The sequence below is a fragment of the Salvia miltiorrhiza genome, chromosome 8, assembly GCF_028751815.1.
Source record: "Salvia miltiorrhiza cultivar Shanhuang (shh) chromosome 8, IMPLAD_Smil_shh, whole genome shotgun sequence".
NCBI classification, from domain to species: Eukaryota; Viridiplantae; Streptophyta; class Magnoliopsida; order Lamiales; family Lamiaceae; genus Salvia; species Salvia miltiorrhiza.
In genome coordinates, this window is record NC_080394.1 from 32,486,542 (window position 1) to 32,509,912 (window position 23,371).

General features: G+C 38.8%; 3 protein-coding genes across 5 annotated transcripts; 1 reads left to right on the forward strand and 2 right to left on the reverse strand.

Annotated features, from left to right (window-relative positions):
• Nucleotides 1–654: 654 nt before the first annotated feature.
• Nucleotides 655–6,998, reverse strand: LOC130997754 (origin of replication complex subunit 2-like). 3 transcript variants are annotated; one of them, XM_057923165.1, is made up of 8 exons: nucleotides 6,941–6,998; nucleotides 4,756–4,852; nucleotides 3,719–3,848; nucleotides 3,526–3,632; nucleotides 3,267–3,399; nucleotides 1,491–1,779; nucleotides 1,174–1,401; nucleotides 655–1,099 (listed from the first exon to the last, which is right to left on the reverse strand). In XM_057923165.1, the coding sequence occupies exons 3-8, from the start codon at nucleotides 3,845–3,847 to the stop codon at nucleotides 900–902; spliced, it is 1,086 nt and encodes a 361-aa protein (XP_057779148.1). In that variant the 5' UTR covers nucleotide 3,848; nucleotides 4,756–4,852; nucleotides 6,941–6,998; the 3' UTR covers nucleotides 655–899. The 3 variants fall into 3 exon arrangements, with proteins under 3 accessions (XP_057779148.1, XP_057779149.1, XP_057779147.1); XM_057923166.1 differs by lacking the exon at nucleotides 6,941–6,998 and adding an exon at nucleotides 3,951–4,044 and having other exon boundaries at nucleotides 4,756–5,875; XM_057923164.1 differs by lacking the exon at nucleotides 6,941–6,998 and having other exon boundaries at nucleotides 4,756–5,875.
• Nucleotides 6,999–17,338: 10,340 nt separating this feature from the next.
• On the forward strand, nucleotides 17,339–19,498 carry LOC130997755 (pentatricopeptide repeat-containing protein At2g32630-like). Its single transcript, XM_057923167.1, has one exon. It carries the CDS (start codon nucleotides 17,522–17,524, stop codon nucleotides 19,358–19,360), a length of 1,839 nt encoding a protein of 612 aa, XP_057779150.1. The 5' UTR covers nucleotides 17,339–17,521; the 3' UTR covers nucleotides 19,361–19,498.
• Nucleotides 19,499–19,547: 49 nt separating this feature from the next.
• On the reverse strand, nucleotides 19,548–23,326 carry LOC130997756 (RNA polymerase sigma factor sigF, chloroplastic). The gene is made up of 9 exons (XM_057923168.1): nucleotides 23,050–23,326; nucleotides 22,203–22,327; nucleotides 21,829–21,953; nucleotides 21,493–21,696; nucleotides 21,109–21,361; nucleotides 20,774–21,004; nucleotides 20,491–20,631; nucleotides 20,210–20,410; nucleotides 19,548–20,036 (listed from the first exon to the last, which is right to left on the reverse strand). The coding sequence occupies exons 1-9, from the start codon at nucleotides 23,132–23,134 to the stop codon at nucleotides 19,749–19,751; spliced, it is 1,653 nt and encodes a 550-aa protein (XP_057779151.1). The 5' UTR covers nucleotides 23,135–23,326; the 3' UTR covers nucleotides 19,548–19,748.
• Nucleotides 23,327–23,371: the final 45 nt, after the last annotated feature.

Genomic DNA, 23,371 nt, shown 5'->3' on the forward strand with positions numbered 1-23,371 from the left:
AAAAAATGGCCAAATTTTAATTTTTTTCAATTGAGGGCTAAAAATTGAGTTTGTAAGCTCAATAGGGCCATCCGGCCCTATTGTTTCTAATTTTAAATCATCCTCTGATCTCCAAATATTGCAACCTTAATGCTCGATGGCCCTATTGTTTCTAATTTTAAATCATCCTCTGATCTCCAAATATTGCAACCTTAATGCTCACGTCATATATATGGAGATTCCTTGTCTTGTTATATCTACTACACTATTTAATTAGCTCCAACATAATGTGCGCAGACACACACATATGCATAGCATAGGTAGATGTTGATTAATTAGTTATCCGGTTATTGAGGAGTGGTTTTAGTTGTTTTCATTTAACAAATACTCCTCCATCTAACATGTTCTTATAGGCGGGCCGATGTTCTTTTAAGCAATCAAATTACAACCGCTAGCTGCCTTTTCATTAAATAAGCCCACACGCAATGTGACGCAATATATGGTAGGTCAATCATTGCAAACTTAGGGTTTTTAATCGTTGATTGGTTTTCAGCTTACATTTAGCATGGCATTAATTGTTTATTGGTTGAACTTCTCTTTTAGCATTTTCACTTGAATTTTACTCGTTTGTAAATATAAGATCTCGAAGATTTTATACAAGTCTACTTTAATGTCACAGGAAAGTTCAAACTACTCTTCTCATTACATCATTGCTTTTTACATCATCCCTAAGATATCACTATTTTATGTTTGCCTGAATATCACTGAAGATTACAGATGATATTATAAAGCAATTTGATCAAAGCCTAACAGCATAAGTTAATAAAAATATCAAACAAGCTGAAAATTGCTGAAATGCCAGAAGCTAGAGTACAAATTTCAGCAAATGGACATACATAGTAAGTAGTGCTCTATATCTTCTATTGGCTAATCTCATGTACAAGTTTTTGAAGCGCGTCGCTCGTGAGAGGAATGTACAAGCAGTCTTCACCATCTGCGTTTCTTCTCGTCTTCACCAATTCGTGATCCTTGAATTCTGTGAGATGAGCATTTAGAGTAATTTGGCTACTCACTAGAAAACGCTCTCGGCATACTGTGTATAAATTGTTCAATGGCATTCCTGCAAGGAAAAAAACATCACATTTGTTATGCAAAGGCATATGTAGTAATTCACAGTAAGACTTAGCCACTTGCCTTCTCCATCAGGATTGGCTAGCTGATGATCGGCAACAACTTTGAACACGTTTTGAGCATTTGGCGTCAAACTCTGTAAAACTATTGAAGCCGTCTTCACAGTTTGTGTGCTGCCACTGTGAGCTAGAATCGGAGGAAAGAATATTCCTTCGACCTTGTAGGGTGCATAGGTAGGAACGTGGTACCAGTACCAATTGAACTCGGTGTGTACCATCTTCTTGTTCCATACTGGTAGAAGCAATGAAAAATACTCAAGAACAACATTTCCCTATATATATATCATCAACAACAGAACTACAAAATGAGAAGAGACTTACGTAAAGGTGCATTCACATGATCAATGGAAGCCACCATGAGAATATGAGAACAAGCTGCAAGTCTAGCCAGAAATTGCTGAGACTCTGAATCACGCAAACAGGGCCCGTCAATATTGTTCACCACAACACAAATAAAAGATTCACCATCCTCCAAATGTGGGCCATCCAGAAATGAAATAAGATCATCCATGGATTGGGTATGAAATGGTTGCTGGTCCTTAAGATGATTTTCCAATTTCCTTTGGGTTTTCAACCGCTCCCACAGAAGTTCAGCTAATGTAACTGTAACCTACAAATTCCACATCCATGAATTGTTTAGCATTGTGAGGATACTGAAAATTTATCTTCAAGTCATCCATAAAAAGAATCAGTATGAAGACAACCATATAAAAGTAGTGAAAAACCCTACATAGGGGATCCCCGTGTTCTGATAGAACTGTAACATTACTCTACATAACCAGTTATTATAAATGTTGAATATCTTATAAAGATGAAATACAAAGAGCATAGATGAAATTACGAAAATTGTAAAGGGGGGTCTCCAGGAAGAAGTTACAAGAAAAGGATGCCAAATTCAGTTTTGATTTAGACTACCCAAAATTTGGTATTCCTGACTTAAGATAATGTTTCCTCTGAACAGTCTTAGACTCGGGCACAATTTTTTGGCACAGCAATACATGGTAATATTTCTAGTCGATCGAGAAATTCTATTGGTGGTCATGTTTTTTACCATACCCTTACACAAATGTTGTCCAAGGCAGTGAGTGTATTTCTTCAACATTTTCAAGAAGGTCCTCAGGCATAGTTAATAGCAAGCACACCTAAATAAGTATAAAACTCTTATACATACCAAAAAGTTTATACTCATTTAACTTGCTAACAATGAGATATTAGACCTTTGTGAAAGAGAGGAATGTTGAAGTAACATTAACGAACATAGAAGCATTAAGTAGCTAGAAAATTGTCATTATCATCGAATTGCTGCCAAATTTTTCACAGGGTTATTACTTGAGAAGTTGATGGGGAAGAAGAGTCAAAGAGCATCCTGTTGTTATGTCCTGAAAGGAGTTTAGAAGGTCCTTGAATTCATATTGTAAGAGTCAAAGTTTCATTGCAATAGTTCCCCAATTAAATTACTTCTGCAGATAAAGAAGACATCCTGCAGCTTGACCACAAAAACTGCAATTTGTAACATCTGTGTTTTGTAATTTGTCTGGTAAGATGTTCCAATATTTAAGTATTAAATCATACTAACAACAAAGATGATAGCAAAATGATAAGTCAATTCATTGTAGTTTAAGATCCATTACTAGTTGATTACAACCATTTAAACAAAATCTTTGTACAGTCTTACCCTCATTTTCTTTCCCAAAAAAGTAGAATTATTTTAAATTATCTGCATAAAAATGAAATAAAAATATCTTCATTTGCATTTATTTCCGCTATACACTCTTTGATTTCTCTTGTACAGTTAACTTCACAAATCTAGAATGAGGTTACGATCCATTGCCAATCAACTACTATTTTTCCCCGAAGGATGAGAAGATGAGAACAAAATGCGAACAATTTGCCACCCAGAAATCCATGTTACAACTGAGTTATGTTTAGTTAATCTTCATAATCCAGCCAACATCTTCACATCAAATTAAAAGAAGAACAAATGTGTAAAGAGACAAGAAGATAATGAATGATTACCCATGACTAATAACACAAAGATAGAACAGAAAACCAGCATAAAAAGGTGAGATTATAAAGTAACAACATCATTATCCGTACCTGTTTAAGATTGATTGACTGAAGATATCCATTGATCACTACAACAGAATAATCAGTTAATGCCGTTGAAGCAAAGTCTTCTATCAACCCCTTCTTTGACCCAAAACCATACATCAGAAGCCCAAATCCACACCTTAGACACAGATAATGGAAAAACTCAACACCGATACATAATTTGTAAAAATAAAATACCCTTTGAACTAAAAATGCCTACAAATTCATCCAACACAGACAAACAAAGAAGAAGGCAGAAATTTACCTTAACATAAAAACCCATTCAGTATACAACTTCTTGTAACTTTCTACCAGAGCATTGATCTCTTTCTCGTGCTTGAACTCAAGTTTAGCATATGCTTCTCTTAATTCCTACAAGATTGGCATAAAAACTCATTCCTTTTCCAAAATTATATGGAAGATTACACAATAATACTAAAGAAACCCCAACAAATTACCTGCTCGTCTACGAGATTGATATCAGAAACTTTGCGCGCTGATTTCTTGCCAGAACTGCACAATTCTTTTGCTAAAAAGTAGTTTCTTGAGAACCCGAACTCCTCTTCCTCGGGGTCATTTGGCTCCATACTAGAGATGAAGAGAGGAGACAGAGTTCAGTTCAAAACTAACACATTAAATGGTATAGACATGCCCTAATTGAAAGATAAGGTATTCTATTTTTCTTCGTACAAATAATTTCAGCAATTCCAAGAAGAAGCTTTAAGTCAGTCAAAGTCTATACTTCTGAAATTTGCATTCGTCTTTCAAAATAGCCGACACTTACCTAGTATACACAAAAGCAACCAAATTGGTAATCACATCTCTGAAAATTGAAATAACAAAGAAAATGGAATGAGGAATACAGTACGGTTTTGAAAATCGAGAGAAGATTACAACAGCGGCAGCTTGGACAGAAAAGATTAGTGATTGCAGCGATCACTGGGTGGTGCGTTGGGAGTTCGGAGTAAATTATTTTATTTATTGTCTGTCTATAATCTACATCTATATATCTATATATATAAGCCAAGTGCAGCCATGTTTTGGCCATTTTCTCACCGATATAGTATGAGCTAATATCTGTTGCGCAATTTGCAAAAGTGTTGGCTGAATTTTGTTTCTTGGTTAGTAACCATTGTTCATATTACCAACTAAAAAAAGTCTGCTCTTTTTGAGCTTATGAAACTTTGACTATAGAATCAACTCAAATATATTCAAAGATGATGAACACATCATTTACGAATGCAGAACATTTCATACTTATTGTGTTAAACGGTTGAAAAGAGAAACCTAAATTCAAAGTGTTATGCATAGAAGTACCTGAATATCAATGTCTCCACATATCATAATAGCCCTTATACATATATAAAAGCCAACATTCATCATTCATCGAAGGCAAGTTTACTCTAGAAAGAGTAACAAGTATGCCCCAATTTACAGCGAAAATAAAAATAAAAAATGGAACTTCTAAAACACACTAATAGCTTTGCCGGCTTACCTGCAATACCAGAAACTTAGCGTCGGAAACTTCTGCTACTGCGGAGTCCGGGGACGGAGGGGCCGAGGCTGAAGAAGGCGGGGCGGGGCGGGGAGACGGGGAAGGCTAGGCGCGGCGCAGTCGCGCACTTCTGCTTGCAGCGCTAGGACGGAGGCTCCGAGGCGGGGCGGGACCACGCACGACCGGAGGAGGCGGGCAGCGGCGGTGACGGCGATTTCTCGCCGGACGGCCGAGAGAAGTGAGAGAGAGCAAGGGGGTGGGGGTCGTGTGCGAAAGAGATGAGGGTAGTCGTGGTTAGGGCTGTATACGAACCGAGCCGAGCCGAATACCTTCAGGCTCGGGCTCGGCTCGTGAAATTTTGGGTAGGCTCGAGTTCGGCTCGAGCTCGAGGTCGAGCTTTAAAATGAGCTCGAGCTCGGCTCGACGGAATAATATTTAGTTCGAGCTCGATTCGTATTCGGTTCGTTAATTATTCGTTTATCTCGAGCTCGAACTCGGCTCGAATTTGGCTCGATTTTGGAGCTCGATTTTAAATTCGAATTCAGGAGAATTGGAGAATTGTGGCTCTTTCACTGACGCAACTTACGCGGTGTGGTGTGAGCGGGGTCGGGAACGAATGAAGGAGGTGGTGCTGTTGTTGTAGAGTGGATGGCGCCACTGCTTCTGTTATCGCCGACTCGCCGAGAGATAGGAGAATTGTGGCTCTTTCACTGACGCGCCCGACTGAGACAGAGGAAGGCGGCGGAGCTGTTGTTGTAGAGGAGAAGGCGGCGCTGTGAACTGACGACGCTGTCGCCGAGAGAGAAGAGATGTGCGGTGGCTGAATTTTGAAGTTGTAGAGGAGATGTGCGGCGCAGCGGAGCTGTTGTCGAGAATTCAAATTGAAGTCTGTAGGGTTAGGGAAGGAATAGCCGAATAGGATTCTAATTCAATTTTGTTAGAATTAAAGTTAAGCTTTAAAACTTAATTCTAATGATATTTAATATTTCTTTTATTTAAAGTGACATGTGTTAATAACTAATAAGTGTTATGTAACTTGACTAGCTTATGTGTCGCCTATAGAATATATTTTGTGGCATGTGTCTGACATCTAATAATATTTACTTGTTTATTTATAATTTATAAGTATCTTATATATATATATATATATATATTAATAACAAAATATAAGTATCTTATGTTAATAAATAGTAATGTATTAAAAACATCTTTATAAGTTATATAAGCATCTTATAAATTAGTTGTATGGTTATATATATTATAAGTTATGTTTATATAATAAGTATTAATGTATTATACTAAAGCCTAAAGATATCTATATAAAATATGATTAGTATTATACTAAAGATGTCTAATTATATATCTTGTACAAAAAATTATGTTATATAACAAATTTCAAACTATAAACAGTTATATATAAGTATTTTAAAAGTTAATTGACTAATTAAGATGTATTTAGCTTATATAATAAATATTAAATTATAATTAGTAAATAGTAATATAAGTTATCTTTTTTTAGAATTAATAAAATAATTATAAATATAAGTATATATAACTAATTAATATTATTATAATTATATTTCTAATTAATGATGAGTTATAATTTTTAATTTATTTTTAATAAATAGATACTTAATTATTATAATTATTCAGAATAAATTATTATAATAAATGAAATATATAAATAGATACTAATAAATATTATTATAATTATTCAGAATAAATTCAATAAATGAAATATATAAAATTAATAATTTAATGAACCTATTCGCGAGCCTATTCGCGAATAGGTTCACGAACCCTATTCACGAACATGTTCGCGAGCCTATTCGCGAATATGTTCGCGAGCCTATTCGCGAGCCTATTCGCGAACCTATTCGCGAATAGGTTCGAGCCGAACATATTCGCGAGCTCACGAGCCGAACACGTACAGGCTCGAGTTCGGCTCGATAATTTTATCGAGCTCGGATTCGGGCTCGAGTTCGGCTCGTTAAGGAAACGAACGAATTTCGAACGAGCTTTTTTCGAGCCGAGCTCCGAATAGTTCGCGAGCGGCTTGGTTCGTTTACACCCCTAGTCGTGGTGGTGGTCGACGGCGAAGAAACGCCAGATCTTAGGAAGGGAGGGGAGGCGGCAAGAGCAAGGCAGAGAGATGTCTTGATTTTTTTAAAACCAGTGAGTGCGAGGGAGGCAGAGAGGAGAAAAATGGAGAGATGTAGGACACAAAAAAGAAAAAAGGCGAAAACTACTAGTAGAAAATTATTTTAATGAGTACACTGGGCTAATCTATCTATCTATCCTATATATAAAAGTCAAAATCTTGGTCAAATTTACAATAATACCATTTTCCCTCCAAAAAGGACTTACTATTATCCAATGAATTTTTCATTAGCATTGTTCAATAAATTTTCAATTGATTATTATACAATAATATTTTTACAATTATTTGTATTGTATGCATTGACAATTAGTATGTTAATATTTAATTAATATCATGTAAGATGAACAAATATTTACAATTTTAGAGTTTTATTATAATATATGTAGTTTTTTTATATAGTTATATATTATAAAAAATCTATAATGATTAGAAATAAATATTAGTATTTGGTTGGCCATTTTGTAATATTATACTATGATTAATTTGAGTTGAATATTTAATATGATTATAAAATATTTAATTTGAAATATATTTTAGGGGCCTAAGATTTTAAATACCACATTTTAAAAGTCATATGTTTTTAGCCTCAACTTAAAAACAACTCTTTTATATACCAAAAACACTTAAAAGACTAAAAAACTCTTACATTATATTATTAAAGAAAAACAAAAAAAAAAAAAAAGAAGGAGAAGGAGAAGGAGAAGACCAAGTCCACCCCCAAATTTCAAAATTTTTGTCCCTCCCTCTCTCACAACTCACTCATGACCGAGCACCACCTCACGATTGAAGTCAGGGCACGACTCGAGATGGGCGACCGCGACCGAAACGGCGACGACTCGGCGTCGGTGTCGGCGACAAGCTCCGACGAGGAGTGTGTCGCACATCCTACTCCTCCGGTGAGTGAGCCCTAATTTTCGCCCATTTCATATTTTTACAAAATTGGAGCTTAAATTCATTGTTAAATGCATGTATGTGTGTTATAATGCTTTGAGAATCATGTTTAGTTGGTAAATAGCTTGAGTTTCTTGAGAATTTTGGTGTTTTTTTTTTTTTTTTAAATTTTCGGTGGCTTGGGCATTGTTGTTTGATTGGGTTGGACATTATTGTTGAGTTGAGTTCTTGGGCATTGTTGGTTTGGTGGTTTCGGCCCCGTCGCATTGTTTGTTGGTTTGAGTTCACCGCCTCTCCCCCCCGCCGTCGTGCTCCGTCGCTCGTCGTGGACGTGATGGGAGGCTCCCATCGTGGCCACGATGGTGCCGCCGAGGGCACGAACAAAGCCTATGATCGTAGCCTCCCATCGTGAACGATTGTGGGCGAGGGTGGGCACGACGGGGGCTTGGGGCGGGGTGGGCACAACGAGGGCATCGTCATGATCACGATGGCAGGGTCCCATCGTGAGCACGATGGTTGCCATCGTGGTCACGATGGGACCCTGCCATCGTGATCACGACAGCCCATCTCCCCCGCCTTGTTTTTTTTTAATTGTTGTATTATTTGTTTCAAATACATGATTATCTTTCTAATTGATTTTAATACATTGATTTTGTAGATTAATTGTGATTGAAAAAGGCCTACATTGATCTACATGACCCGTGGCGTTAATCTTTATTTGAGGGCCGAAATATTCAAGGAGGTCAAGAGTGTTTTACTTGATATTAGCGGTTCGTTGGTTGTAGAGAGATTTAGAGAGGGTGTAGTAGGACGGTTGATTGATATCAAGAGAAACCATAGTGCAAGTAATGCTCTACATCACTTGCTAGCTCGTCAATTGAAAGGGAGTGATATACCATGTGATGAGTCTTGGTTTCAAGTTGGTGGACGGACCATTCGCTTTAGGCCAACAGAGTATGCCCTTGTCACTGGACTTTACTTTGGCAACAGTGACTTTGATCCATATGCTAAACACAAGCCTCCACGGAATGGTATATTCTATCAATTCTTCAAGGGTGCATCCACGAAGGTGAATGTGTTGCGCAAGAGATTCAATGAGAAGATTCTTGGCAAGGATGTAGAAGACTATTTGAAGGCTGCAAACCTTTTGGTGTACTATCTCTTCCTCTTATGTCGGGACAATCCAGTGATCGAGAATTGGGCATGGACATTAGTTGAGGATTTTGAGAGTTGGGATGCATTTCCATGGGGCTCGTACACGTTTGGAGCATTGTCTTACTATATAGACATTGTTACGATGGCCTCGGACCAAGCAGAAAAAGACTACCACTTTTATGGTCCGATTTGGGCCTTACAGATTTGATCGTACGAGGCCGTTCCAGCTTTGGGAAGCATATGTGGCTTTCGAGATCCCAAGGAAATATTGCCTCGATGTTTGAGATGGAGCACTCGACAGATGAAGATTGATTTTACTAGTTTCTTTGACAAGAAGTGGGTACGTTTTATCTTTTTATTATATGATTTTTTACATTGTAATTCGAATTCTAATATTTTGCATGTTATATTGTTTTGCAGCTGGAGGTATATCCTGTGTTGGAAGCTACATCGAATGAGTTAGATGAGTACTATATGATGAGCTTCGACAATGGGGATCCCTTTGATGTTCGATTCAAGGCTCCTGTACACGTTGCCTCAAGATATGACGTGACATTCAAGGCTCCTGTACAGAAAGCAAATAAAAAGACAAAGGAAAAAGCGAAGAGTATAGCTTTGAGGATGATCACAGATGAGGGGGCACGACGGGGGACGAAGCGCCGCCGACAGAGTACTCCACCTCTCACTCCAACAAAGGGGAGAGAGAGAGATAGAGCTTGTTGTGTGCACGGGCGGCCTTGCACAGACCACAAGGAGGGCACTAGCAGTGGTTATGACCTCGAGGACAGACTGAAGGCAATTTTGACTGATGAGTCTGATACAGGCTTTCTTGCTCGACTAGTACAGAAAATGGGTAAGTTCTTCATGCCACGACAGTTTAGAAGTCCTACACATCAATCGACAGGGAGTCATAGGATGCCCCTCGAGAGGCATGAGTAGGTTTACTCCCGCCATTCTCAGACTCGCTCCCACCACTCTCAGGAACAGGAGGTTGTCTCCCGCCACTCTCGGCAAGAGAATGTTCCTTCCCACCACTCTCAGAGTCGCTCTCACCAGCCACTCTCGGCTACTTCTTTGTGTCAACTCATATTGTTTGAAATATTTGCTTAGGAAATCGTACACATTCAAACCATTGCCCGCCCACCTAATAAAACAATATAATTTCACCTTAAAAACAAATTAAAAAGTAATTAAATAAAATAAATTTTTCATACCTTATAGCGGCAACTGCACGCTTGCATGGAATTTTATCCTCATCAAACTCTCGACACTCACAAGTCCAATTCTGAAGATCGACTTGATATTGTTGATTATCATCTTCAATTTTATACACAAGTCCGGTGGTGGCTCGAACAGTAAGAGAGAGACTTGCTTGCACAGAATTAGATAGCTTGTTGAAAGTAGACACCGTCAACACATGATCTCTCGATTCAGCCGATGTACGTCGCTCGTCAAACCAATCCTCCAAAAGTGTGTGAAACGATTCAAGTAAAGAGTACACTGGTAAACGTCTAGCCCACCACAACCGAGAGTTAAAAAATTCCGCTGCATTAGAGGTCATAAATCCATAGCGTTGTATCGAACACTTTGACCTAGCCCACCTCTACGGCCCAATTTGAGAAAGTCGTCGGTGAGCTCCATCCGGACTTGCGTCGTGCAGCAATGAAAAAAACTTTTCGAACTCTTCGTGACGATAAGAATATTGATGTGTGTATTTTAGCTATTTAGTTTGGTGGGTGTTTCGCCATGATTTTATATGATTTTACATGGTTTGTAACATTTTGGCGCAGGATTTAGATGAATTGGAGATGGATGCTCGTGGATGGAAGAAGTTGTGAAAGTCGAAAATTGTCGAAAGAAGTTGGTGAAATGGTGGAGAGAATTAGAGATTGGGCTTTGGGAATTATTATCTTGTAATTTATTTAAGCCTAATACTCTTTTAATTAAGCTTTTTGGGCTTTAGTTTTGAAAAGGCCGAAACTCACGTTAATTATGGGTGTTCGGCCACTTAGGTTGATTGCTAGTGTTTTAATTCCTATGGGATTCTTAGTTTTTAGGAGTGCCGCATATAGTATTTGATTAGGAGAATGATTCATATATTTATTATTAGACCTAGCCGCAACTTTAGACTAGGATTATTAGTTTTGACTTTGCTTAGTTTCAACATACACTTATTTTGCTTTTTAATACAGACGTTTTTTTTTTACTTCTTAGAACTGAGATTTATTTTGCTTTTGGGAATTACTTGGATTGGTGATCAAACCAATTAGCACTAGACGTCAATTAGCATATATATTCAAGTTTGACTTTTGCTTTAGATTATTGTTTTTAGAATTTTGGCATTAGAATTGGCGGCTACTTTGTTGGAGATTAAGGAGCAGACGGTTTACTTTCGATTCTTCAAAAGTGGTGACTTTTATTTTTTCTTGCAATTTCGATTTGTTTATTTTGTGTTTGATTATTATGTTTTTTTTTTATTTATTTGGTTGTTGTTAATTTAATTATGAGTAGCTAAGCTTTTAATTCGGCGAGAATAATGAAACTCTAATTTAATAATCTGTGAGACCTAATTGGTTTTAAAATTGATTCCTATTAATTTCGATTAATTCCTAGGTTTAAAGATAATTCCAATTTTATTTAAGCCTGATCAACTTAGGTTTAATTGGATTATAGTCAATTAGCACCTCCAATCCGTAATTGTTGGAATAAGGCTGATTAGTGGCAAAACTACTATGTTCGTAGTAGGAATTAATTGGTATATTAATTATTACTAGCGTATCTAGGATAATTGGTATAAATTGGGTTCCTTCACCTTAATGCTATTAGAATATTAAATCTAAGACTGGCGTATCCAGCTAGGTTATATTTTAATAAGGAAAATAGACAAGACTAGCGTATCTAGCTGTCTATCGATACAGTAAGTAGGAATTGGGGTATGTCAGTGCGTATCACGGTATCCTATAACTAATTGGTTGATAGGGATTAATTAATTGTTGCGTCAAGGATCAGAGATTAAATTAGTGTGGATTTATTTGAGCCGAATTACCTTTTTAATTGATTTAATTCAAGAGTCTTTTATTTGATTTAATTTGCTTTTCTTAGTTAATTAATTCTTCTAAAAAATTAAGGCGTGGTGGCATCACCGTTTTTATAGATTTAGGGATTTGAATGAATTTTAACTGCTCTCTGTGGGATCGACCCTGCTTATCATCATACTAATTTGTTTTAATAATTCTGCAGGAATTATTTGGTGGTTATACGACGTCCACCAAATATGCTGCTTCATAGAAGACCGTGGCCATTGTCTTCCCATAGGGCGTTAGATTCTTCAACAGATGGTGATAACACAGTCCATGAAATGCATTTGGATACACGGCTTGAACTACATTCCGAATGCTCTTATGTTGGTCACTCACAATTAATAAATCTTCTGGAGCATTGTAACACCGCCGTAGATTGTAGAGAAAATAAGTCCATGACTCATCGTTCTCTATCGGACCGGGGCCAATTGCTAGAGGAAACACTTGATCATTTCCATCCTTTGTCACAGCGACAAATAACACTCCTCTATTCTTTCCCTTGAGGTGGGTCCCGTCTATTACAATCACCGGTCGAAGATACTGCTCAAAAGCCCGAATACTTTGCCCGAGGGCAACAAACATGTGGCAGAACACTCCCTCACGAGTCGTCTGCAAATCATAAACAGTCCTTGGATTACATTGTTTCAACAGATAAAGATACGATGGAAGCCTCACATATGACATATTGAAGTCACCATACGTTCTCTCTATCGCATGCTGCCTAGTTCGGACTGCGAAGATATAGCATTTGAACGCCATATTTACTACGCATCTCAGCAATCATCTCCTTTTACCTCAAAACGACCTTCTCATCGATTAATTTTTTGGCAAAATAATATGCAGCAACCTCGCCACTCACAGACCGTGCTGTAGTAGCACGATTCAAATCCGCCTGACATGTGTGATCCAATGTCAACTTAGTAATTCTCCAAAGAGTTGCAGCCTCTACTGCACATAATCTAAAAGTGCAGTTCTTTCTACCACTCTTGCATATGTACACTGCCCGAGAATCTGTAGAACGATCGGTTGCAAACTCTAGGTAGTGCTCCAAATGATAAATTCCTATAGCTATCCTCAACTCTAATTTGGATCGAAATATGGCTCCTACCTCGAGCAGTCCGAACACTGGTGGATGATGCTCTTCCCACCCCAACTGTATTATGCTTTCAATGTGCGGAAATGGAATATCCTAATCGCGCGAGGCACCTTCATGCTCAACATAGCTTGGAGTCAGCATATCCGATAAAAAATGTCACAACTCATTGCGACGATCTTCGACATCGTCTTCAGATGTAAACACTGCTTCATCTTCGTTATAATCCTCATCGAACACCTCTTTATCATCTTCCTCATGATGCACACCCGAGGTACTACCTCTCACAGTGTTGCGGCTCACATTAATCTCGGGGCCGAAAGAATCGTCGTTCTCAATCACATAAACCTTCGGATCCTCTCTAGAATCTGCTAACCATCGAAGTAACTCCATATCGCCCCTCAATAAAACTTTTGCTTTAATGTCGTTGATGTTTGTGACGTACCATAACGTATATTTGGTCCCTTTTCGACTGTACAAACCCTCTCTAATAAGCTCCACGAGGTTAGCACGATTAATTATGCCGGAATCAATATAAGCCACAAAGAATTCCCCATCTGTATACGTTAATCGCTCCCAACGACCTCCATAATGTATTATAATACGTCGCCCGGACATCTGAGATTAACAAAATATAATATAAACAGTCAACAAACCATTAAAAATACCTAAAAAATAAGGCCTGCCAACCCCACGATCGCAGCACACCATCGTGGTCACGATGGCACTTATGATCGTGACCACCGATCGCAGCACACCATCGTGGTCACGATCGTAAGTGCCATCGTGACCACGATGGTGTGCTGCGATCATGTGAGCTACACCCTAAACCCTAATAACACGACGTCGAAACTTAAACCCTAATGTGCGACCTATTTCAAACAAAATAAACAATATTCATGATCAACATATATATTTGCATGAGATCAAAATGTTCAAACAACGAAACAATCATAAAAGCCGTTTTTTCACATTTTTTTCTCTCCATATTTCATGCTTTTGAGTAGTAGACGGAGGAACGAAACAAATATACAATTATATGAAGTGAGATGAACGAAGTAACACCTCTTTATGTTTTCTTCTTCTTTTATGCTCGATCTTTCGATTTCTTTGATGAGGGTTTTGGTTTTGATTCGTGGTTGTTTTTGTTTCTTTAGTTACAAATGAGAAGTTGTGTTTAAACAACTAAAAGCCTCCCACAATTATTACCACCAAAAACCTCTTCATCACAAAAGTTATTCCTAATCTCAACCGAAAGATTCACTAAATCTGCACTTCATTAATGACATTCCGGAGTTCAAGACGGTCGTGTGCTGCCATCGTGCCCCTCGCCCGTTGTGCCCATCGTGCCCGTCGTGTCTATCGTGCCCGTCGTGCCCACGGGCGGTGGAAATCGACGGGCGTAGGCACGATCGCGGCAATCAACGGGCAGGGGGCATGATGCGAGGCACGATGGGCAGTTTGGGGAGGATAGGGCGAAGGCACGACGGGGCGGGGGACACAACAGTGGTGGCCATCGTGCCCACGATCGCGCGCTCATGTGCCCACGATGGCCGCGATGGTCGTGACACTATCGTGAAGATCGTGCCCAAGGCGGACACGACGGTCGTGGCCACGATCGTGTCCGCGCGATCGTGGGCACCAGTTGACTTTGTCTTCAAATGTTGGGGACCGTAAGGGGTATTTTAGTCCTTTCGCAAATTTTGGTATACAAAAGAGTTGCTTTTAAAGAGGGGCTAAAAAATATATCACTTTAAAAAAGTGGTATTTTTTCATAAGTTTCCTCTATATTTTATGTAAATATTTGATTTAAAATGTAAAAGTTATATGTATTTAAAGATTAAAATTTTAACAAGTTCTCTTTCTTTTCTCATCTTTTTTTGAATAAATCTTTTTTTTTTTTTTGCCTTTTCACAATATCAATTTTTATTATTGTAAATTCATCTTTATTTATTTTTCATTTTTTCAATATTCAATTCAAATATATTTAATTAAAATTATTATTGTTATTATATTTATATAATAATTAAATTAATATCAAATTTATATAAATATAAAAAAGATATAAAAATATTTATCGCGTAGATAATTTTTTTTCCTAAAGATTTTTTTGACTTGGGGAAGTTGGGGAGGGGGAGGTGGAAACCCAGACCTCACTATTAGGGGTGTAAATGAGCCGAGTCGAGTCGAGTATTGCCGTGCTCAGACTCGAGCTCGACTATTTTCATGAAGCTCGAGCTCGAGCTCGACTCGGCCGAGCTTGATTTTCTTGAGCTCGAGCTCGACTCGATGCCATACTCGTGAGCTCGAGCTCGACTCGATTAAGCTCGATTGTGGAGCCTTACTCGAGTTTGAGCTCGAGCTCGAGCTCGTTTAAGCTCGTTGAGCTCGAACTCGTTCAAACTCGGTGAGCTCGAGCTCGTTTAAGCTCGTCTGATGCATGCTTCAACAAATTGAATAAAATTACAAAGCATTTCATTACGAGAAGTACTTCTACAAATCAATTATAACAAGTCTTAGATATCCAAAACATCGATTAGACTCGAAAATGCATATTCAAATAGTCTAAAGGCATCAAAAATTCAAAAACTAACAAGTCTTGAATCAAATACAACATAATAAAAGCAAATTTGCAACTTCTTCTTATAGATAATGCTCCAAGCCTCCAACATCAAGTCGTCTCTCCAATACGAACACCAACCATGTAAAGGCTGCAAAAGACGATCAAGACGCTTCAGCAAGGAGGGTAAATAGATGACACTCTGTACAAGATCAACCACAAAAAATCAAAATAAGCTGCTCTATAAGCAATATAGGATGGAATATATAGAAGCAATATATATATAAGCTGCTCTATAACTATAAGCAATATAGGATGGAATATATAGGATGGAATATAGCAATAAAGTTCACCTGAAAGAGTTAACCTTATCAACTGAAAGAGTTAACCTTATTAGATTGATTTAGAGCAATTGACATTTATATGTTCTAAATGAAGTTAAGGACTGCGCACAACCAACAACAGCAATGAAGTTCAATGAAGTTCAGCAGACAACAACAAAAATGCTAACTTCAAAACACAAACAATCACTAACATGAAACAATAAGGTTAGCAGCAAAACAACAACGCAGAATTAGCAGCAAAAAAATCGGTGAACAAACCACCAAAATCAAATTTTAATGCAGCAAAATCAGTGCAGAATTAGCAGCAAAACAATAATGCAGCAGTTTTCACAAACCACCAAAATCAACAAACAACGAGAATTAGCAGCAAAAAAAAACAGAAACTAAGATTTCTATCTATTTGGACATGAATCCAACAAAAAACAGAAACCACAACCAAAATTAAGAAAATAGAACCTGCTGCACTGCTGCTACTGTCGCGTCGAGGAGGGCAGAGCCGTCGCGGCGTCGCTGCTGCTGTCGCGGTGGGCTGGGAGATGGCAGTCGGAGGAGCAAGCTCGATCCAGATGGAGGTCGCTGCTGTTAAGCTGCTGCACTGCTGCTACTGTTGCTACTGTCGCGTCGAGGAGGGCAGAGCCGTCGCGGCGTCGCTGCTGCTGTCGCGGTGGGCTGGGAGATGGCAGTCGGAGGAGCAAGCTCGATCCAGATGGAGGTCGCTGCACTACTGCTGCTGTTAAGCTGTCCGGACCTTCGCCGGAAAGGCCGAGCCGCCGTCGCGTCGAGTGCCGGAGTGCGTGTCACCGGCCAGCCGAGAGAGAGAGATGAGAGATTGGGGGTGGGCGGCGCCAGCAGCTGGTGTGACCGTGTGAGTTAGGCTGTTAGGGTTTGTGTGTAATTCAATTTCAAATTCACTAGTTGTTAGAATGGGCTTAGGAATTGGCCCATCTTTGTGGGCTTTGGAATATATTTAATTTTGGGCTTATATATTATATATTATATATATAATTATTTGAGCTCGATTAGGCTCGCGAGCCTAACGAGTCGAGTATCCCGAAACTCGAACTCGGGCTCGGTACCAACTCGAGTAGCTCGAGCTCGAGCTCGACTCGACTAACATCGAGTCGATTTCGAGTAATCTTCGAGCCGATCCCGAGTAACTCGCGAGCTAGCTCGACTCACTTACACCCCTACTCACTATTCACACACAGGAGGTCGCATAGCTTGGTGTCCTTGGGGTCGATAATTATCAATTTTTCACAATTATAAAATAATATGACCAAATGATAGGTAGACGTAATTCACCGAGCTTATTTATACTCAAGAAAATCATCCGCACACTGCACTGATAAAAATAAGAACTTAAACACTCCATTTTTGAAGGAGAAACTTGCGGAGCTATACAAGAATAGTAGAAGTATTCACCGAAAGTGGATTGAATTCAAGTTCCGCTGCAGACTGTGGAACATTCATTCGCACAATTCCATGTCCAAGCAAGGATTCTACCAGACCGCAAAACAAGTTTTCACCTCAGTATCTACTTCAAAATCCAATCAACACACCGCTAATTTGATTGCCAAATCCCTCATCAATTCGACCCCAAAATCTCTCAAAATTTCACAATCTCTCATTTCCAAACTGAACCCGCATATCACACACCATGTTCTCTCGAACCCACGAATTCCTAGCTCTTGTTGCCTGCGTTTCTTCAAGTTTCTGCGGACGAATCAGTCTATCACTCCTCCAAAACCCGATCTTGAATCGCACATCATAATCATTCTGCGGCTGTTCGGAGCTAGAAAATTTGCGGAGGCCAAGAATATTTTGAGCGCTGCTGTTGTAGACGAATATCTTCGATGCCCGTTTTCGGAACTAGCTTCGTTAGTGAGTAAAAGTTGTGTAGAACCCGGTGTAAAGATTAAATTATTTGATATGTTATTTAGGGTTTATGCTGACAATAGTAAGTTTGATGAGGGTTTGGAGGTTTTCGAGTATATGGTCAATAGCGGGTTCGAAATCGACAAGCGTTCTTGCATGGTTTATTTGGTTGCTTTGAAGAAATGCAACCGTTTTGGCTCCTTGTATGATTTCTTTCAGAAAATGGTAGAATGCAATGTGATGATTACTGTTTATTCGATGACATTGGTTATTGATGGATTGTGTAAAAGAAAGGAAGTCGAAAAGGCAAGAAAATTGATGCACGATTTGGTTAGAAGAGGAGTTAAACCAAGTGCGTATACTTTCAACACTTTTATAGATGCTTATGTGAAGAAATCGGATCACGAGGGAGTGAAAGAGATCTTGGCTGCCATGGAGAAAGCAGGGGTGGATTTCAATGTGGCCACGTATACTATTCGGATCGAGTGGCAAGCGAAATATTTTGGGATTGAAGATGCCGTCAAGGTGTTTGAGGAAATGTCTGAGAGAGGTGTAGAGGCAGATGTTCATGTGTATTCATTGATGATCAGTTTATACTGTAAAGTAGGTGATATTAAGACTGCATTTGCTTTGTTTGATGAGTTGGTGGAGAAGGGGGTGGAGCCTAACGTCCTTACCTATGGTTCGTTGATACACGGCGTGTGCAAGATGGGGAACATGGACGGAGCGAAAGTCTTGCTCGATGAGATGCAGAGCAAAGGAATAGACCTGAACCGAGTTATCTTCAACACGCTGATGGATGGCTACTGTAAGCAAGGGATGATTGATGAAGCTTGGAGACTGCAAAGTATTATGGAGAAGAAAGGATTTGATCCCGATGTCTACGTGTACAATATGATTGCTAATGGTTTATGCAGATTGAACCGGCATGAGGAAGCGAAGAAGGTGCTCTTCTCCATGGGCGTGGCACCAAATGTGTATTCTTACACCACATTGATCGATATATACAGCAAGGAAGGTAATCTTGTTGAAGCTAATAGAACGTTGCACGAGATGGAGAAGAATGGAGAGAACCCAAGCGTTGTGACCTACAACGCATTGATCCACGGATACTGCAGAAACAGACAGATGAAGGAAGCACACCAGTTAAGGAGGAGGATGGAAGCTAAGGGGCTGCTGCCAGATAGTTACACGTACACCTCTCTCGTGCAAGGAGAATGCATAGCAGGGGATATAGACAAGGCGCTGAAGCTCTTCGGAGAGATGCAGGCGAAGAATATAACTCCGGATTTAATAACTTACACTGCATTGATATCAGGGTTGTCCAAAGAGGGGAGATCAGAAGAGGCTTTCAAATTGTACGACGAGATAAAAGATGCTGGTCTCACGCCCGATGATACCGTATACTCTTGTCTTGTGGGCAGCCTCCATGCTGCTCAAACTTAGTCTTGAAACCTCAGATGAGATCCTGAGATATTTACACAATTGTGATGTTTTTGTGACTATAAGCCTATAAGCACATCATTTATGTGTAATATGCTACATTGCTTTGTTTATGTATCAAACAAGTAAAATTTTGCTCTATGACCTTTTGAGGATGATCTGAGACAAAACAAGAATTGGAAAGCAGATATAGCAAGGAAGATGCTTGTTTTTAAACTGTGAAACACAACAACTAAATATCCAACAATTAGCATTCTACAGGAAAAAATAAATTATGGGGGAATAAAGTAAAGAAAAGCAAAAATAGTGGCAGTTTTATGTACATTCATAAGCAGGAGTGCCACACTGTGAGCAAATATAATCACAGCCCTTTAAACAGTATATATGCAGACTAGATGAGCATATCTGTATAAGCTTCAAGCCCTTGGCTGTTTAGGCACTGTCTGAGCTTGTACAGCGCTCGGCTTTCAAGTTGTCTAACTCTCTCCTTTGATAATCCAAAACCGGCACCAATTTCAGACAGGGTTTTCTGATTGCCATCATCAATGCCAAACCTCGAACGAATTATCTTCCTCTCCCTAGGGTTGAGCACGCTCAAGAGATTTCGAACATGTTGTCTCATCAGCTGCTTTGATACGCCTAACTCTGGAATATCAATTGTGGTGTCTGCAGTGATTTCCTGTAAGAACGCAAGGTAAACGTCCTCCATTAGGATCGATCTAGGATTGATACAGAAGAATCGACTTTCTCAGAATTACATGAATATATTTTAGTCAGTGGCGTACCAATAACTTCCAGTTAGAAGATTCACCAGATGCCCAAAATAAAATAAAAATAATAAAATAATGATACCTGAAAGGTAGTAGGTTGGTCCATCCACACGGGCTGTTGCATGGAAAGAGGCACTCTAGCACTGAAAAGCAATTTCTCCATTCTCTCGACTGATATTCCAGCACATGCTGCTATGTCTTCTCTAGAAGGGTTGTGGTTGCCTTGTCGGACACATGTTTTCTTCGCTTCGTATATCTTGGAGAGAAGGCCATAAACATTCTCCTGAAACATCAAATAAGTTTCAATGATTTAAGTGAGCGAGAGGGAGAATATATCATAAAATGTAGAATATAGAACATTACGGGTAAGCGAATTGTCCTAGAATGCTGAAATAGCGCTTTCCTAATCGATTGCCTTATCCACCAATATGCATAAGTAGCAAATCTGCAACCCGCTAGGGGCTTGAATTTCTCTACACTCTTCATTAGACCCAAGCTTCCCTCCTACAACAAAGTGAAAAGGTTACATCATAAAAACTTGCAGAACAGCTTATCTTCCCAGTTTAATGTAATCATATCCAATAAGAAAACAATCAAAACATTTTGATACTAATATTCCTATATCAAGAAAAAACTTGGAATTCACCTGCAAGAGATCCTGAAGGTTAAGACCACGCCCTTGGTACTGCTTAGCAATGTGAACAACCATGCGGAAATTGGCATAGATTAACTTTTGCCGACTGCTGGTCCCAATGTGAATCTGTGACTTCAAGGACCGACAACTAATCCCAGCAGCTGCTGCCCACTCCACTATAGTAGGTTCAGTGGAGGACTGAGCATGAAGTCGAGTTTTCACTTCTTGTAATTTCATTAACTCCTACATGAATTAATAGTTTACGAGTAGTAGTGATCCCGAACAGTCAGGTTGATATCATCAGGGGGAAATCCACAACAGAAAAGGCAATGAGCGCTAAAAGAAACCTGTATCTTCATTATTAACTCTGCCTCTTCTGTGGCATTCAAAAGTTCTGTTGTTTCAGGTCCCCGCAAAAAGAGCCTAAGAGGATCATTGGGATCAAATCTGGTATCAAATTTTCTATGTGATCCTGCTTTCTTGTGGTGATTGGTCTCCTGAAACTCAACTTTTGGCTTAGGTACCCTCCTCCTCTTGGTTTGCCTCTCCAGCAAACGAGTAGACCTCACAGTTCTGCGCACAGGATCATTAACCAAACCTCTGGAAGCCAAAGGGGAGAAAAAATGTTAGGTGTGACCTTGTATAGAGATTTTTAAGTACACAAATAGAGGCAAAAAAGATTATGAGAACACATATACAGGCAAAAAGGATAATGACATGATGAAGCATACCTTATACTAGAAAAATCGTCAACATCAACTCCCAAAATTTTGGCATGTTTAGCAATTGACATTGCCTCCTTGCATGCTGAAAAGGCTTCTCTTGCAAGTGCAACAACATGATCTGCTTCTAGATCAGTTGAATCTATGCTTTTACTTGAAATGGACTCCGCTGTCCCAGGAACTGATGTGTCCTTTTTTCGTAAGGATGCCAATCTGATTCCACAAAATAGAAAAATAAAAGTAAAATTAAGTGGAATGGACAAAAGTAATCTGCATAGAGAAAAGTCATAGCAATGTTTCTTGCAAATAACACTTCAGGTATTTCTGATAGTTGATAACTCTTACAAATACCATAATTCTGGCCTGCGTAGCAACTGAAGTTCAATGTCATTTTCATGCTGATTAGGATCAACATCGTCACCCCCATCATGAGACGAAGATGCAGGTCCAAGTTGCCTATCAAGTGTTTTCTTCGACCAAAGAGGAACATAAAAATTATATCAAATATAGCAGCTCACATGACTAAGTTGACTAACATTCTAAAGAAGTTGAGTAATATGAATATCTTGCTGATTACATAATTGATAACCAAATGATTGCAGTGTAGAAGGTGGGAAGAAAATATACCAGCGCACCACAACACATTGTTTCTTTAATAAGTTGCACTAATTTGATATTTCAGCATCACACTGATAAATTTGCTAAGGAAACAATCTTACCTGAAATGTGCTGTCTTCTTTTAAACATAGCAATGGCCTGCTATCGTTACGCTGATCCTGAATAAAAACTGAAGTGGTTGATGGAGAGCTAAGAGCTGGAGTTACTTGCTCATGCAGCAGCAAAACTGCAAAGTTCGGAGGTAGCATAGAATTGATATCACATGAAGTTGGAAAATAAAATAAAGAATTGACACTCAAACCACCTATCATAACATACGGAAAAAAAAAAAAGATTGAAGCTGCTAAGAAGCCAATTGAATTCATATAGTGCTCCATCCTATGTAACTGCATCCTTATTTAGGCATGCACACCTAAGTATAAATCTGTGGCTGGAGATGATCAAACATAAATCAAAACGACAGACTATAATAAGCATTCTATATACTGGCAGGTGAAACCGACAGATATTAAAAGGGAAAAACGACCTTATCTTGAGAAAGATGTAGCCAAAAAAAATGCCCCTGCATTTCTAGAATTTGAAATTCTCTGAAATTATTTATTGATACCTTCAGTCTTTCATATTAACATTTGCATCGGGAGTTCAAATTACTTGATATCAATATAGAACAAGTGGAGTATCAAATTAGCAATTTATTTAAAGCACAACCACAGCAAAAGGATAAGAAGGCGTCATCCATTAGCATTCATCCACAATCAAAACTCAAGTTCAAACTTACAACTTTCACATTTTAACTTTTCCCCCTCAACATTCAAATACAGAGCAATTTAAAGGCTTATCACTAGCGTGACTCCAGAAAAGGTGATTCAATCCCATTTGCTCTCTTCATCTCTATCTCTCACACACACTCATTCTCTAATTCAATTAAATAAATAAAAATTGAGTTACCTGAAGAGGAGGAGGAACGATTCCTGAGATGGGTTCTGAGAGTAAATTGAAGTGGAGAAGAAACCAAGCTCCTTCCCGCCTCCATACACCAACTTTTGTGATTGAAAAATGGAAGTAAACATAAATAAATAAACACCGAATAAAGAGGGAAAGTTTTTTCAGTTTAGTTAGTTGCAGAGATATATGAAGCAAATGAGAAGGGGTCGATGCCTGAGAGCAGAGATAAACCCATCATCAAATGGATGAGGTATTTCTCGATATTTTTGATAGACTGACCATATTACCCCCATAAAACTTGCATTATTTCATATATTCCATGCTG

What these genes read in the sequence shown, in the direction of transcription:
- LOC130997755 (XM_057923167.1), top strand. Translation starts at nt 17,522, where the DNA reads ATGTCCAAGCAAGGATTCTACCAGACCGCAAAACAAGTTTTCACCTCA.
- LOC130997756 (XM_057923168.1), bottom strand. Translation starts at nt 23,134, where the DNA reads ATGGAGGCGGGAAGGAGCTTGGTTTCTTCTCCACTTCAATTTACTCTC. An exon ending in AGGCCAGAATTATGGTATTT is followed by an intron (nt 21,697 to 21,828) that starts GTAAGAGTTATC and finishes TTGTGGAATCAG; the next exon opens with ATTGGCATCCTTACGAAAAA. An exon ending in CTAGGACAATTCGCTTACCC is followed by an intron (nt 20,411 to 20,490) that starts GTAATGTTCTAT and finishes TTGATGTTTCAG; the next exon opens with GAGAATGTTTATGGCCTTCT.
- LOC130997754 (XM_057923165.1), bottom strand. Translation starts at nt 3,847, where the DNA reads ATGGAGCCAAATGACCCCGAGGAAGAGGAGTTCGGGTTCTCAAGAAAC. An exon ending in AGTCAATCAATCTTAAACAG is followed by an intron (nt 1,780 to 3,266) that starts GTACGGATAATG and finishes TGGAATTTGTAG; the next exon opens with GTTACAGTTACATTAGCTGA. An exon ending in TCATGTGAATGCACCTTTAC is followed by an intron (nt 1,402 to 1,490) that starts GTAAGTCTCTTC and finishes TGCTTCTACCAG; the next exon opens with TATGGAACAAGAAGATGGTA.